This window comes from Brienomyrus brachyistius, chromosome 25 (assembly GCF_023856365.1).
Source record: "Brienomyrus brachyistius isolate T26 chromosome 25, BBRACH_0.4, whole genome shotgun sequence".
Classification (NCBI taxonomy): Eukaryota; Metazoa; Chordata; class Actinopteri; order Osteoglossiformes; family Mormyridae; genus Brienomyrus; species Brienomyrus brachyistius.
The window spans coordinates 11,192,165-11,208,303 of NC_064557.1; the positions used below are offsets into that span (position 1 = coordinate 11,192,165).

At 50.9% G+C, this 16,139-nt stretch overlaps 1 protein-coding gene across 2 annotated transcripts in view; it reads left to right on the forward strand.

Annotated features, from left to right (window-relative positions):
* tenm3 (teneurin transmembrane protein 3) overlaps positions 1 to 10,611 on the forward strand; it is a 303,357-nt gene extending 292,746 nt beyond the window's left edge. For both annotated transcript variants that reach the window (XM_048996054.1, XM_048996055.1), the window contains 5 exons: positions 97 to 332; positions 1,491 to 1,787; positions 3,645 to 5,256; positions 5,448 to 5,578; positions 6,139 to 10,611. In XM_048996054.1, coding sequence (XP_048852011.1) covers positions 97 to 332; positions 1,491 to 1,787; positions 3,645 to 5,256; positions 5,448 to 5,578; positions 6,139 to 6,894 — 3,032 coding nt within the window. In that variant the 3' untranslated portion in view covers positions 6,895 to 10,611. The remainder of the gene's footprint in view (positions 1 to 96; positions 333 to 1,490; positions 1,788 to 3,644; positions 5,257 to 5,447; positions 5,579 to 6,138) is intronic.
* Positions 10,612 to 16,139: the final 5,528 nt, after the last annotated feature.

Consider the following 16,139-nt stretch of genomic DNA (forward strand, 5'->3'; position numbering starts at 1 on the left):
ATCTGTTTCGCACAAAGAAAACCTCAGTGGTAAAATAGGAGTGAATGCGTACCTGCTGTTAACTCCTCCTCTCCTGTGTGTGCCTCCCCCCCGCAGACCAGCTTAGGAACAGCTACCAGGTAGGTTATGACAACTCGCTGAGGGTGATCTACGCCAACGGGATGGACACGCACTACCAGACGGAGCCGCACATCCTGGCCGGCACGGCCAATCCCACGGTGGCCCGCCGCAACATGTCGCTGCCCGGGGAAAGCGGGCAGAACCTGGTGGAGTGGCGGTTCCGAAAGGAGCAGACTCGGGGCCGGGTGACAGTCTTCGGCCGTAAGCTGAGGGTGAGCCGCAGTTCCAGCCCACCAGGGCGCCGAGCCGCTTATAGCGCCGCCTTAGTTGGTCCGCAGGTTGATAGAAAGAGTTCATTATGGACGGTCATTAAACTGTCAGACACAAACAAGCGGGAGCCACATCGCCCAGACGATTGTTATTCCGTACGCAGGGAAAGGCAGGCCACTCTCTGACAGCTAACGGCAATTAAGGCCCCCCAATTAGACCGAAAATATGGATGTGTGACCCCGGGATGTAGGCGCGGCTGTAACGGTAGCGTTTTCCGATGTGCTTGAACCCCGGCTGAGCCCAGCCTAGCAGCGGCGTGTTGTTAGCGCTCTGTTCCTCAGTCGCGCTGCCGCACTCTGCGTCGCCGTCGGCGTCTCCCATAAATTGGAGAACCGCGTCAAGGACCCTGACGCCGACCGGTGCAGCATCGCCAAGGGGCACGGGCTGGGTTTGTTTCCAATTTGCCGTGTTTATGCTAAATACGACCCCATCTCCCCCACCCCCCCGCAGGTGCTCAGCCCCGCAGCCTGCCCCCAGTGCCGGATGGATTGTAATGAATTTGCATTTAGCATGCCTAATATTAGGCCGCGATGATTGCTCAGAATTTAAAAAGCACTCACTCTCACCTGGGAGAAGATGAATCTGAATCAGCCGCTTCATCCGAGTCATTATGCTGAAGTGTCTTAGAGGCCGGCAGCTCCTTTAAAGAAACATGAGGCCATTACCGCTGCCTTGTGGTGCTTTTTCCGCGGTGGCTGCGAAGCCGGCCGGTGGCGTAACTCCCTCTGCATCTGCAGAGTGACATCGCTTCTGATTTATGGGAAATAAATTGGGCTGAGGTCAGGAAAGGATCCGCTCCTCTAAAGCCTGTCATCTCCAAATGAATAGCTGCCGCTGAAGGGAGGCTCACGTCGAGCCGCTCTCGTGCCCCTTTGTTTGTTTTATTCTTCTCGAGCTTCTCTGGGGGCCTTGTATTGGGTGCTGGGAAGGCATCCTTGGATGGTTGGTGGGGCTTCAGGGCAACACAAAATGTCTGACTGTCATCGATACCAAATCAAAGGCTTCACACAAAATGTCTGACTGTCATCGATACCAAATCAAAGGCTTCAGCTGGATCTCTCTCACTTTTACTCCCCATTGCCCCCCATCTGAAAAATTAGGTGAACGGCAGGAACCTCCTGTCTGTCGACTACGACCGGGCGATGCGGACAGAGAAGATATACGACGATCACCGCAAGTTTCTTCTGAAGATTGTCTATGACTCCTCTGGCCACCCGACTCTCTGGGTGCCCAGTAGCAAGCTGATGTCGGTGAACCTCAACTATTCGTCCATGGGCCAGGTCACCAGCGTCCAACGGGGTCCCACCACCGAGAGGGTGGAGTACGACGGCCAGGGCCGCATTGTGTCCCGCACCTTCGCTGACGGCAAGACCTGGAGCTACACCTACCTGGAGAAGGTGAGATGTTATCTCCTGCATCGTAAGCGAGGAACACTTAGGACGTGTTCAGCAGCGGAACGTGTTTGGCAGCCCTTGACCCCTTAATCTATGTCATATGACTGCAATTAAATTCACTGTAGCTGTTTACTAGCTGTATAGATCTGTTTATCTGATTACGTTTAAATCTGAAACTTATTTTTTAAACATTTTACGAAGCAGATGTGTTACATAAACACACACAGCAGCAAAGGTATCACATAATTGAACAGCGTGGCTTAAAGGAAAATTTATTCACGCTTCCATGATCTGTGAGTATACCAGCGCTGCAGCATGCGGGGGCTGAAAATTGGTCTCTTTTTTTTAAGGACAAAATGAAATACTTAAGTGAAATGGAACACTTAGGAAGAAAAAGATGCCCAAGAAAACAATGCAGGACAGGAGAACATCATTAGAAAGCACATCGGAGATGTTTTATGGCTATGAGATTGTGTAGAAACCAAAATTTAAAGCTCACAAAGGCTGGGATTGTTTCCTGCCTTGATCAAAGGAAGGAGCTTTTGTTGAAGAGGGTGAAAATCCACATAATGAAAAGGACAGAAATGGCTTTATTGTCACAGAGCTGCCCTGAAAGCACTGTACACACTGCGAGAGTCAATAGCAAACAGCAGCGGCTTCATTTGGCTGTTCTTGTCAAGGCAGTCTGTCAGCCTCGAGGGTCCACGGAAGAATAACTCATGGCTTTTGTTGGGTTTACCGTCAAGCTGACTGACAGGAATCTGAGGGATTATGAAAGCAGAATTATCGGCCAGCCATCAGCCCAGCCTGGGCAGGGAAGCGGAACGTAATCCGGGGGTGGTGGTGTTATGAGGGTCAGAGCTGAGGCCTGTTCCCAGCATCCAGCGGGGGGAAAATGACCGACCACCATTCCCAGTGGGGCTCCCTCAAATCCGGCACAGGACGTGTTAGACGTCTGACATTCCAAGCCTTCCTCCTGCTCACCCGAAGGTGCCACAGAGGATCTAGGCAGTATCTCGCCCGACGTGAGCAATAGCGTGCCTGTGTGTGCACGCATGTCTCCACACAAGTATTAAATATACATAGATTTCCCCCTCTTCTCATCGGCTGCCACCGATGCGGGTAGCGTGACCAGGAAGAGGGATATTGACGAGGCAACATCTGCAACACGGGCGTCTGGGGATGGTGGGTGAAATCCATCGCAGTCGGCCTGACAAGGTGAACGGTACTCCCCGGTGTTGCAGGCACCCACTTAGAGAGGCCAATAAAAGTCCTCACTTCTAAAATAACAAACAGGGAATGAAAGCCCAAACCATGTTGTACAGCTTTGCACGGAGCCCCGTTTAGATAGGCCACAGCGAGGATGGGTTTCCTTGCTGCAGGCCACCGGCCCCTGTTCTCTTCAGGCCTATTTCCCGGTGTTTTATTCCGCTTCTCCGTCAGAATACGAGTCTCCGTGCTGCGATAAAGATAACTCCCTGACCTTCCTGCGTTTCAGCTCCATTCTTTCTTTCTTTTTTTTTTAAACGGGGGGGACATTCTGTAATAATAAACCGTTTGCCTTTTGATTTTATAATAATATCCCGTTCATCTTTGAGAATATGGGAACCCGCTGTTCTGCTAAGTGGCTGTGATTTCCGCCCGCGTTACGCCATAAGTAGTGGCACGCCATGAGGTCCGAGTTAATAATTGCAGAGTGCCTTAGAATTATCCATCCGAGCATATTAAACACGCCATGTGCAGGTTGAGGATAATTGAGTTAAAAAAAGGATTTTGTTGCCAACGTTGAGTATCGGTGGCTGTTCCGGTGTCAGATTCTTCTTTCCTGCCATAATCTCTACCATCCTTCTCTCCCTCCAGTCCATGGTCCTGCTGCTTCACAGTCAGCGTCAGTACATATTTGACTACGACCTGCAGGACCACCTGTCAGCCATCACCATGCCCAGCGTAGCCCGGCACACCATGCAGACCATCCGCTCCATCGGTTATTACCGGAACATCTACAGTCCCCCGGAGAGCAATGCATCCGTGGTGGTGGACTACAGTGAGGATGGCCAGCTGCTACAGGTGGCCCACCTGGGCACGGGCCGTAGGGTCCTATACAAGTACCGGAGACAGAACAAGCTTTCGGAGATTCTGTACGACAGCACCCGCGTTAGCTTTACTTACGACGAGACAGCAGGTGTCCTGAAGACAGTGAACCTGCAGAGCGAGGGATTCATCTGTACCATCCGCTACCGGCAGATCGGGCCCCTGGTCGACCGGCAGATCTTCCGCTTCAGCGAGGACGGCATGGTGAATGCCCGCTTCGACTACACGTACGACAACAGCTTCCGCGTCACCAGCATGCAAGGCGTCATCAATGAAACGCCGCTGCCTATCGACCTCTACCAGTTCGATGACATTTCCGGAAAGGTCGAACAGTTTGGCAAGTTTGGTGTCATCTACTACGATATCAACCAGATCATCTCCACTGCAGTCATGACCTACACCAAGCACTTTGATGCCCATGGCCGGATCAAGGAGATTCAGTATGAAATATTCCGTTCTCTGATGTACTGGATAACCATACAGTATGACAATATGGGCCGAGTAACCAAGAGAGAGGTTAAAATTGGGCCCTTTGCCAACACGACCAAGTATGGCTATGAGTATGACGTGGATGGACAGCTCCAGACCGTGTACCTCAACGAGAAGATAGTGTGGAGGTACAACTATGACCTCAACGGAAACCTTCACTTGCTAAACCCGAGTAACTACGCTCGTCTGCTCCCACTCCGCTATGACCTTCGCGATCGGATCACGCGGCTTGGGGACATTCAGTACCGCATGGATGAGGACGGTTTCCTGCGGCAGCGAGGCACTGAGATCTTCGAGTACAACTCCAAGGGTCTTCTGGTCCGGGTCTACAGCAAGGGCAACGGCTGGACCATCCAGTACCGCTATGACGGGCTAGGCAGGCGTGTGGCCACCCGGACCAGTCTAGGCCAGCATCTACAGTTCTTCTACGCTGACCTAAACTACCCGACCAGGATCACCCACGTGTATAACCACTCCAGCTCGGAGATCACCTCGCTGTACTACGACTTACAGGGCCACCTCTTTGCCATGGAGATCAGCAGCGGCGAGGAGTTCTACATTGCCTGTGACAACACCGGCACCCCACTGGCCGTCTTCAGTAGCAATGGACTCCTCTTGAAGCAGGTCCAGTATACGGCATACGGCGAGGTCTACTTCGACTCAAACCCAGACTTCCAGCTAGTGGTGGGCTTCCATGGGGGCCTGTTCGACCCCTTGACCAAGCTGCTCCACTTTGGAGAGCGGGACTATGACATCTTAACGGGTCGGTGGACTACCCCTGACATCTCGACATGGAAACGAGTAGGCAGGGACCCCACACCCTTTAATCTCTACATGTTCCGGAACAATGACCCAGTGAGCAAGGTGCATGAAGTAAAGGAGTACGTCACAGGTGAGAGAGTGGTGCTGGACGCATTACCTCACTTCAACAAAGCTTCCATCAGTAATGTTCTATTTCTAATTAATTGTTTAAAATAAAAAAGTCCAGGTCAGCATTTGTGTGAAACACTACTGACTCGAGCCATATGGGTTCTCACTGTTAGTCACACGTGATAAATAGTTACTTTTCCTCACTCCTGGCAGATATCAACACCTGGCTGGTGACTTTTGGATTCCACCTGCACAACGTGATTCCCGGCTACCCCATTCCCAAATTTGACCTCATGCAGCCCTCCTTGGAACTGAAGAAGAGTCAGCTTTGGGATGACCTGCCTGTAAGCTCTCACAAACTTAACATCTCATTTTATACATGTTTTTTTTTTGGCTTCTTATAAAAAAAGAAATCCATAAAATGCTAATGAACCGCCCCAGCGCTTAGTGTTCGGTAAATTTCAGCCTGTAGGTTTTTCTAAGAATAAACACTAGATTTTTCATGGCTTTACTGGGCTAGTAAAATGCCCAATTATTCTCCAACACTGGATCTTTTCCATGTATTTGAAGTGCAAATTAACGCAGTTTGATAATGATAATCCGGCTGCTATCAAATGAAGTCGATGAAAAGCTCACTCGTTCTCGATCTGAAAGGCCACCACATTTTTAAATGAAAGTACTCTTTGCTGATCATTGTGCACTAAATCTGTTCTTTTGGCCTAGATATGTCTTATGTGTGTATTTTTTTTTGCTTCTCTCTGTATCCTGATGCCAATGTTAGATAGTACACTTGGGTTGCCATTATTTAGCCCGTCTGGGCACTAATCACCATCTCCCACTTCAGTTGGCATGCCTCGGTCAGTCTCTACTGTTTTTCACATGGCTACTCTGCTCCATTCCGCAGACCATCTCAGGGGTCCAGCAGGAAGTGATCCGGCAGGCCAAGGCCTTCCTGTCCTTTGAGAGGCTTCCGGAGATCCAGATGAGCCGTCGACGGTCCAGCCGAGAAAAGTCCTGGTTGTGGTTCGCCACGGTCAAGTCCCTAATCGGCAAAGGCGTGATGCTGGCAATCAGTCAGGGCCTGGTGACCACCAACGCGCTCAACATCGCCAACGAGGACTGCATCAAAGTGGCAGCAGTGCTTAACAACGCCTTCTACCTGGAGAACCTGCACTACACAGTAGAGGGCCGGGATACCCACTACTTCATCAAGACCACCTTGCCAGAGAGCGACCTTGGGGCGCTGCGGCTGACCAGCGGGCGCAAGGCGCTGGAGAATGGCGTCAATGTCACTGTGTCACAGTCCACCACCGTGGTCAATGGCAGGACTCGCAGGTTCGTGGACGTGGAGCTGCAATACGGCGCCCTGGCGCTGCACGTCCGCTATGGCGTCACGCTGGACGAGGAGAAGGCCCGCGTGCTGGAGCAGGCCCGGCAGAGGGCACTGGCAGCCGCGTGGGCGCGGGAGCAGCGGCGCGTGCGGGACGGCGAGGAGGGGGCGCGGTTGTGGACCGAGGGGGAGAAGAGGCAGCTGCTGAGCAGCGGGAAGGTGCTGGGCTATGACGGCTACTACATACTGTCCGTGGAGCAGTACCCCGAACTGGCCGACAGCGCCAACAACATCCAGTTCCTTAGGCAAAGTGAGATCGGGAGGAGGTAACAGACTGTTACCAGTTGCCAAAGAGACCGCTCACGGCTCGGAGAGTCCTCCGTGTGCCTTGGGCCGTAGCCGCGACGCACTGGACGCAGAGAACAACCGGCCGCTCTGGACTCAAGGCGGCCCACGATACACACATTTCTGTCCGGAGTGCAGCCTCTATCGAACTGCGCAGACTCTCTGCCGGATAAGAAGCAAACAGTTTGTACAAGTGAGGCGTCTTTGAGAATAACCCTGGTGATCCGCTTAAAAAGAGAAGTAAAGAATAAAATAGAAAAGGTTTACATACACATATCACGGCACTCATGCGGACTGATGCGTATAAAGCTTATTGATTTTTGCTACGAGATGGTGTCTATAATCAGCTGTTTGTGCTCATTCCCAATGGTTGACCTTTGCTTATATAAAAAAAAAAAAAAAACGATTATAAAGCCAGTAGTCTCGCTCTCCAAACCCAGGTAAATGCTGGGAACCACTGCGGTCCCTTCATCCCACTGGCTGTTGTCTAAGGATGCTGTCAGCGGTGGCCAGGGCCTGTGGCCCAGCGCGTCGGTGTGCTTGTAGCGGTATCATGGGGCAGGAACAGAGCTGGCCAGGCGGAGGAGTAAAGGACAGGCCGTCGTATCCGGCAGAGTCTCAGAAAAGCCCTTTCATCCCAGAAAGGATCCGTAGCGGGTTTTTGTATGAATTCCCACCTACTCCTACATTCGATATTAGTCTCCGAGAAGGTAATTACTGTAAAGTGTTTATACGGTAAAAACAGATTTTCCTGTCACACATTGCTGTTTTTACTCTTCATAAATTTTAAATATTTTAGTCTATTAAAATTTACGGTAATGTTAACGAAAATGAAAATAAACAATCGATGGTACTTTCTACAGGGGTACTGCTATTCAGCATTTTTATTAATTATCAGTCGTCGCGGCTAATTCTGGTGTACAGATCGCTGATGTTGGATGTGGAGCTGAATGGTTGCAACTAAAATTTACAGAAATATGTTTCTATAAGTATAATTCTATCATTTCTTTATCCGGCTTTTAAATAACTGTCAGGGGGAATAAAATATCCGAAGGAGCTTATCAAATGTTTTTGCCGTTTGGTAGCACCAAGCCACTGCCTCTGATTAAATTGTAGGGAGTAAATGGTCTTCCCTCAGAGAAACTGCTGTCTGGACAAAGAGAATTGAAACATTTCAAAGCATTTTGCGTTTGTGTGTGCAGGACTCACGCGTGCCGGTTCCACTGTTTGTTTAGACGAAAGTGTTCCTGGTCATTTCAGAAGTGATTGGCTTCCCCTACGTTTTGTCAAATTAGAGAGACTTGCCAGTTCCACAGCTGCCCAGAATCAACAAGGATCTCTGAGAGCTTCGCAGAGCAACCAAATGCGTCTAATATCTTACCATTTTTTTAATGCTAACCATTAGCATTAGCGTTTTTTAAATGCTAACTATTAGCATTAGCATTTTTTTTTACTGCTAACCATTAGCATTAGCGTTTTTTAAATGCTAACTATTAGCATTAGCATTTTTTTTACTGCTAACCATTAACATTGCCATTTCAGTATCCAGGACACATGGTCAGCTACATATGTATTTCATGTGAGCTCCAGCTTTCACATATACTCTCATGTTGTGGTGTGTTCAGAAAAGCGAGCACCTGTTCGTGTGATGAAGTGGTGGGCGGGCCTCTGGGGGGTGGGGGCTGAGAATTGGCCCGTCAATACTCTGACACCAGCAGACAGTAACACCATGGGTGGGGCAGAGCTTATTCGAGGTTACACCAGTGTGCCAAGGGTGTGCAGGAGATGCGAGCTTAGCTTTATGCAGAAAAGGCAACACATATTACTAACTGCTATGTTTTTCTTATCAGTGTGAATTTACCCACAGGGAAATACTTGTAAATACTCTTTATAAAATATTGTGCAACTGTGTGTACAGACTGAGAATTATGATTTTTTTTTTTTGTTTGTTTTTTGCTTATTTTCAGCTGTTGAATTGTATTGCTTAGAATATTTTTATATACCTATCGGACCATCGGATTGAGTGTGACAGCAGCACTCCCAGATTGTACAGTATTTAGCTATTTTTATGGCGCCCAATGGGTGGAGGTGTTACTGGTCTACCACTGACAGAGCCGACCAGTAGCTGTTAGCCACACTGGCCTGCTTCTCTGAGCAGCTTCCAGCGACTGCTACAGGAAGTAGGCTAAACGTTGGGACCAGGAAGTGCCACTGATCCCCACCTCAGTGCCCCGTATCTGTGCCGTCCAGGCGATGCAACCTGCGAGTTTCGGGAGGAAAGGCTCTCTGTGTATGGACCGTCACGGGGGGGGGGAAAGGAGATCATTCAGTGTGTACTGACAGGAGGCCATTTTGCAGAAAACAGAGGTTTTCTTTGCTTGTTTTATTTTGGAATTGACTTATAAGAATGTGCACAAAAAAAAAACAAAAAAAACCAACTTGCAACACTGCACGAAAGTGCTTTGTTTCCCTCTGGTTGCCATGGGAATGAAAAAGGTGCCATTGGTCATGGGGGGAAGGAGGGAGGGAAGGAGGGAGGGAGGGATAGCAGGAGTGTGAAAGCTGAAGGTGAAGGAGAGACACTTTTGTTGTTTGCATGCCTAAACTGTGTAATGGCCATCTACACTCATTCTCGAGATGTGACAATGTGCATTTTGCTCTGTTCCCTCTCTGTGCAAATCCCCTTCAGGAACAGTCCTCTGTGTTGTGTGTGACAGAGCACCATGAGTGCTGTAGTGTATGAAGCCAGTAAGTCGCTATGCTCACTGCCACACCGCCGAGCGCTGGCAGATCCCGCCCAGCGGGAACGCATCTGCGACCCACCGTGCCCCCTCCTAGCCACATGTCACATTCAGCATCCGTGACTGGGGGGGGAGCACAGGGAAATAGACCTGTCTGACGGGGTCCCGCTCGGGGCACCCCGGGCCGACGGGGCTGTGGGAGGAGTTAAAGGCGTTACGCAATCGTTCCGTTTCTTAGTGAAGCCTGCATCCCGTAGCCTGTAACAGAGGCAGGCAGGCACTAATAGGGGGCAGAATTCATCACATGTCCTGAGCTGGGCGCCCGTTTTCAGCAGTGGGCCTACAGGACACACGTCACTCAGCTGACGCAGGTTTACCACCCGCAACCTTCATCGTCACCATCGTCATCAGTTGCAAAGGTGTTGAGATCTTGACAGGTTGGAGGGCCCCGCGTGAATGGGGCTCCTACACCTATGGCGGTGAGCAGAATTTTAACGATGAACCGTTTGTCTTGTTCATAGCTATCCTGTGTGGATTATGTCGCTTATAGACTTCTTTGGTATTTTCTTTTCTATTTGGTTATGAAGGGAACTTGGTAATGATGTTATATTTTTTTTTGCTTCCTGAAAATCAGAGAAAAAAATGCTGTTTTGCTTCGTAGGTCTCCATCTTTCTGAGAGTCTCGGCTCACGTGGGAAACGACTCAACTGTAAGCCAATAACGTGTCAGTCCTGTTTGTAACAAAGTTACAGATTCATCTTAATTTATTCGGAGATTTATTTGTTCCCAACCAGCATCTCCCCGTTTATTATGTTGTTTTCTATACCCATTGCTGTTTAGAGTGCAATTAAGTGCAATTTAATGTAATCTCAAAACAGTCATTTCTGAGACTCTTCGATGTGTTATTGGTCCAGCGAGATCAATCATACAAATAAAATGTAATACTGTAAAGCTTTCTGAACACGCTGTTGGCTGTTGATTTTTGCTCCTTACTGCAGTGAGTGATTTATGTTAAAGATGGGGAGGTAGCTTCAGATAGGCCCCCCCCCCCCCCCCAGCCCCTGCTGGCCAGATCCGCTTCCCATGGGCTGCCTGATCGCTGTCTGTTGGGATCGGTCAGACAGCTGATTGATGACATGGGGCTGCTCCTCCCAATGTAGCTTCGTTCCTCCAGCCGCTGGCCCACACTGCCCCTAGCAGGGAAGCGTAGAGTGTGCACACTAAGGTCCAGTATCCACAAACACTCCGGACTGACTTATCCAGTTAAGTATCAACCCCCCAACACTGACACGTCCATCGGCTAAGCAGACCCTCCCATCTTTTGTGAGACGGCACTGCTTACCCTCACACTCATTCACCTCAGCCACTCACACGTGTGTGTATGTATTAGTAGTACGTTATTGACCCCAAAGGAAATTCCAAAGCTTACAGCAGCACACAGAAAAGTGACATCACTGTACATATACAAAACACATAATACTGTACAAAAGACAAAATATTGTACTAATTTGCTTTGTGCAAAATAAAGTGTGCAACCTCTAAGTACAATACTATTCGAGAGGCCTGGTGACTGAGTGGGCAGAGGGGTCAGGGGGACCCTTATTGTAGCATTTGATGGCCCCTGGGAGAAAAGACCTCGGATGGCGTCGCTGCAGCTGCACAGCTGTGTGAGTCTGTTGCTGAAAATGCTTCTCTGTTTGACCAGGGTATGATGCAGGGGCTGTGAGGCATTGTCCAGTTTGGAGAAAATCTTCTTGAATGTTCTCTTTTGGACGGTCATTTACAAGGAATCAAAGTGGATTCCCAGAACAGAAGCCGTCTTCAGAATCAGTTTATTGAGTTTGTTTGAGTCCCTTCTTGTTGCCACAACACACCACAGCAGAGAGGATTGCTGCTGCAACCACAGACTGGCAGAACTGCTATAACAGACCCACAGACTCCAAGGACCGGAGTCTCCTCAGGAAGTAGAAGTATCCCAATCCCTTTTTGTACAGGGCCTCTGTGTTCACAGTCCACTTCGGCCTTTTACCAGTGTGTGTGTCTTTGTATGCGTGTGTGTGTGTGTGTGTATGTGTGTGTGTGTATGTGTGTGTGTGAGCGGATATACCTTACCTCATGGGAACACAATGTCCCCACAACGTGAATACCTGTTTTTTCCCTTATGGGAACCAGGAAAGGAAAACTAAATTTAATAAAAATCTGTGACTGCAATGAAAAGACTAAAAATGCATAAACTTTGCTTGCTTGCTTATGGTTAAGGGTAGGGCTGGGTGGGGGTTAAGGTTATCATAGTTAGCGTTAGCATTTTTCCCATAGAAATGAAACATATAAAGATATGTTTACCCGACGTGTGTGTGGCTGTGTGTGTGTATCTGTCTGTGTGTCTGCGGATCCCTCCCTGTGCCTTGAGGGTGGAGGGAACCTTGAGCACATGAACTGGCCCAAAGCCATTAAAGCTTGGTCGTCGTCTCTGTTGAAGTGCTGAAACGCTGACAGCTTTTTTTCTAACCAAATTACGAGCCGTTGCGTGTCTCCCGGCGTGACGAACTTGCCACCGGCGGCTATTTACATCTCGTGTGCTGCACAGAGCCTCGCTTTGAACCTCGGCGTTTGCCTTATGGCTCACGGCTATGAATTTGCAGTGTCGCCCTGGAGCGACGGAGCGCTCCACAGAGCTGGCTGCGTGGCCTCGAGACACGGAAGGTCCCGCAGCCCAGATTTTTCCAAGTCTTGTGCTCCGAGGGGGCTCATGCCCCGCCCCCCGACTTTCTACAGCTGGCTGCCATTTACATGTCCAGATATAAACAGCCCCTCCAGATGAGGCTCATTTTGATCATCATGGGGGAGAGGGCCTTTGGTTTCTAGTAGAATCTGGCCAACATCTCCCCGCCCCCCGAATTTGGGCACACAGCTGATTGGCTGGCACTTTCCTTTCTTTACCTTCCACAATTCCCCAGGATAGGCCTGCTGCAGGGCCGAATATGTGTGCATCTTCCCGGTCATGTGATCTTTTTGTCTCCCCGTAGTGGTGGGTGGTTATAATAACAGAGGTCTGCGCAGCTGTAATTAATTAGATGGCAGCCTCTCCCTGCACCTGTGCAGACCTTATTTCGGTATCATGGAAAGCTAACTTGTACTCACACTATGTCTCCGTCTGTCTGACCGATGCCTTAGTTAAACAGCTCTTCCATTTAATTACATTTGAAACTGAAGGGAGCGATAAATAATGTATAAGCGTTTGGAAGACCTGCTTGCTAACGGGCCCCAGACCTGACGACACCCTCCAGCGCGCAGACATCGCCGCCTGATCGCACCGGACTGCGACTCTGTCAGACCGTTGACGGGAGAGGACGTGGCCGCCAAGCCTCGGAGACGAGGAAGGCCGTCCTGCAGGTGAGAACAGGCTCATGGAAATTTATGGAAACGCAGAGGATGGTGGTGAGTGTGCTGGCTGGCTCAGCTCAGTGGTGTGGACAGGACAGCAGTATCCCTCTTTTTTGGAGAAAAGAAGGACGTCAGTATATAATCTGTGACTCTGAATCTTATAGAGCTTAAGCCAGAGAAGAATGCCAGACATTTTATATGGTGTTAGGATACCTGAAAGTCTTTCGTTCCAGTGTTTTCTCCGCCTGACTGACTCTGGCTTATTGAGTAACAGCCCATTTGTGCTGGCGAGCTGCACTCCTTCCTGTAAATGCTCTCACTTATCAGTAGCGCCCCTGTCCTCACAGCACTTAGGCAGCCAATCATTCAGCACAAAATGCCTGAAGAACACCCCCCCCCCCCCCCCCCCCCCCCCCGAAGGCGGGCGAGCGGGGCTGGGGGGACGCCTTCCAGCCGACTCTGCTGCAGAATATCATTCTACTCCCAGATGGGAGCTAACCGACTTCGGGACGAGAGCCCGGACTCCCCCGGAAGCACCAGCCGTACTCGGACCGAGCCATGTGCCGTTCTCGCGGTCCAGCACCAGCCGCATGTGGCATCTGTGTTAACGTGGTGCTCCACAATCCTGTTCGAAGATTCAGGAACTGCAGACGCCATCAAGCTGGACCATGTATGACCATATGCTCACCAAGGCCTGTTTGGGAAAGGTGGGCCTGCCTGTGCAGGCCTGAGGAGAGCCCGGCTGCCGCCGCTTTGCTTTGGTCTTCGTTTGAGGGACTTTCTCACCCTCACATTCAATAGATGTGACATCATAATTATTTCACTGACCAAAAGATGCAATTCGATTCTTCCGAAAAGGAAAAAGTCAGATCCTTTCAACACATTCCTGTAGCATTGACTTTGAACAAGGTGTTGATCTGTAGGTGTGCATGAAGCGATTTGTTTGAAGAGCTGACAGAGAACCGCAACAAAACAGCCTCTCCTTGACATGCAAGATTGCTGCGTTTTTACGGCTTTTCAACACAATCTGTGCTCGCAGGTCTCTTGACAGGACTGAGTTATCAAGGAAGAGAAATAGTTCAGCTTGGTATCCCGGCCTTACTTTCACCTCCCAGCTTGGCAGGTGGGTTTTATCTCCCCCCCCCCCCCCCACCCCCTTTATAAATTGCCCGCTTCTGGCAGGTCAGTCTCTGCAGAAAAGCAGAACCAGCCATGGAATTTGATGCTCTCCTGAGACTGCTGCTCCCATTGGAGCGCGAAGCGGAAGAGAACGGCCGGGATAAAGTGGAGCGTAAGCGGTGGCTCATGGCATAAAGGAGCCGCTGATGTATGTCAGGAATCCGCCCTCACTGCCGCCCACGCAGCAATATCACTCCGGGACCGTCTGTGCCGAGCGTCAGCCATTAGCGCAGGAAGCAATACCACGTTTACGTGTTCCAGCACCTCTGCCGCTCCTCGGCTGAACCCCTGAATCCGACTGCCTCCGTAAGCCTGGGGACTGAACCAAGCACCCTGACTTGCCTGGAGACCTGGAGGACAGAGCCTCCTTTGCAGGCCACGAAGGCTGCGTTTCTGCATGTTGGCTCTGTGCGTCGCTGGCTGCGGCATGTTCCCAGCCGCGTCCCCGTTCCTTTAAGGCCTGGACACCATCTCCCCCATGTAGCAGGAACCATCCAGCAGGCATGTTGGTGCATGGAGTCGTGGGGGGGGGGTGGATGGCTCGGGCTGCAGCCATGCCTTCTCCTCTCGGGGGGGCGAGCTCGACTGTGGACGGCCAGGACAGGTCGGCGTCCACGGGAGCTCTGCAGTTCGTTATCTGTGCGCTGCAGAGTCCTGCTCGGGGCACAGCTCTGCAGTCTCCAGACGGCCAGCAGTACATTTCTGTGGCATTTTTCTGGCATGTTTGGGGCACAAGGGGATGAACGGCAGTGTCAGCGAGTTGCCGTCACTCCAGTAGTTAGGTTAATGCCTGGCCAGATACCTGCTGTTTACCGTAGGAGCGGGAACATCAAGCCATGTCAGAGCGCGGCACTGGAGCGGGCCGCATCCAGGCTGAACCCGCGGAACGCCGGTGTGCTCCACGTCATGGATGAATCGCATGCGCTCAAGAGTGTGCAGAGCTTGACAGGATGTACTGAGATGTTGCCCAGCACCCCCCCCCTCCCCAACCCCCCCGCCCTGCACACTCTCACATGCCCCGGTAACAGTGGTTGTCAAGTCAACAGTAGGGACGTCTTGGTGACACGCTCGCTGAACCGAATAACCACCTTTTATTGGCGCCGTTCCTCTGCCAGGAGACGCAGGGGCTCCTCCCCCCGATTTGGACGTCCCAGGTCTCCACAGCAAGCCGCCCCCCCTGCCCGAACATCTGCTCCGTTTGATCTCTGCCACCTGCCCCAGGACCGACTGCAGAGGCGTGGCAGTGAAGTGGCACGTCTGAGAAGCTGGGGGCACCGTGGCGTGTCACCCCACGTCTCTGGTGTCAGCGTGTGCGCGTACCTGAGGGCCTCAACCAGCCAATCCCGTTACCTCTCTCAGCCTGGGGGAGGGTGTACCCTGCTGTGCCCAGGAAGCGAGTTTCACGGTGAGGCGTTTAGGTCCGTTCTGATTGTGCGATGACGGACGTGGGTTTTTCATAACAGGGATGGCAGTTGCTATGGCGATACCAGGACAACAGCGCTATCGATCTGCCGAGCTGAGATTCTGATGGCCGTTTCTGTTGGAGACAAAGAAGGCGTCTCCCCGCTCTTTTAGACGCAGGGGCTCTGTGGCGTGGGGTGGGGGGTGCAGGGGTCACTTGGAAACTCAGGGGAGGGGGTAAGGTGAGCTGCGGGGTTTGCGACCCGCATTTACCAGCCCCACGCCGTAACACTGTATGCTGTGTTATTATTATTATTTATTATCATCCAAGCTACTATGACTAAATGATATTCCCCCAGCTGCACTTGCCTGTGTTTTAGGCTGGTCTGGTATCAGTAGCACCAGGTCCTCCACATCTTCCTGTTCACAGCCATCCTTTAAAGTGGCGTCCGACATTTTGCCTTTATAGTTCATATCTCAAAGAGAGCCTGTGCTGCCTGTCCGTTAGGGCACGCTGAGGGCAGA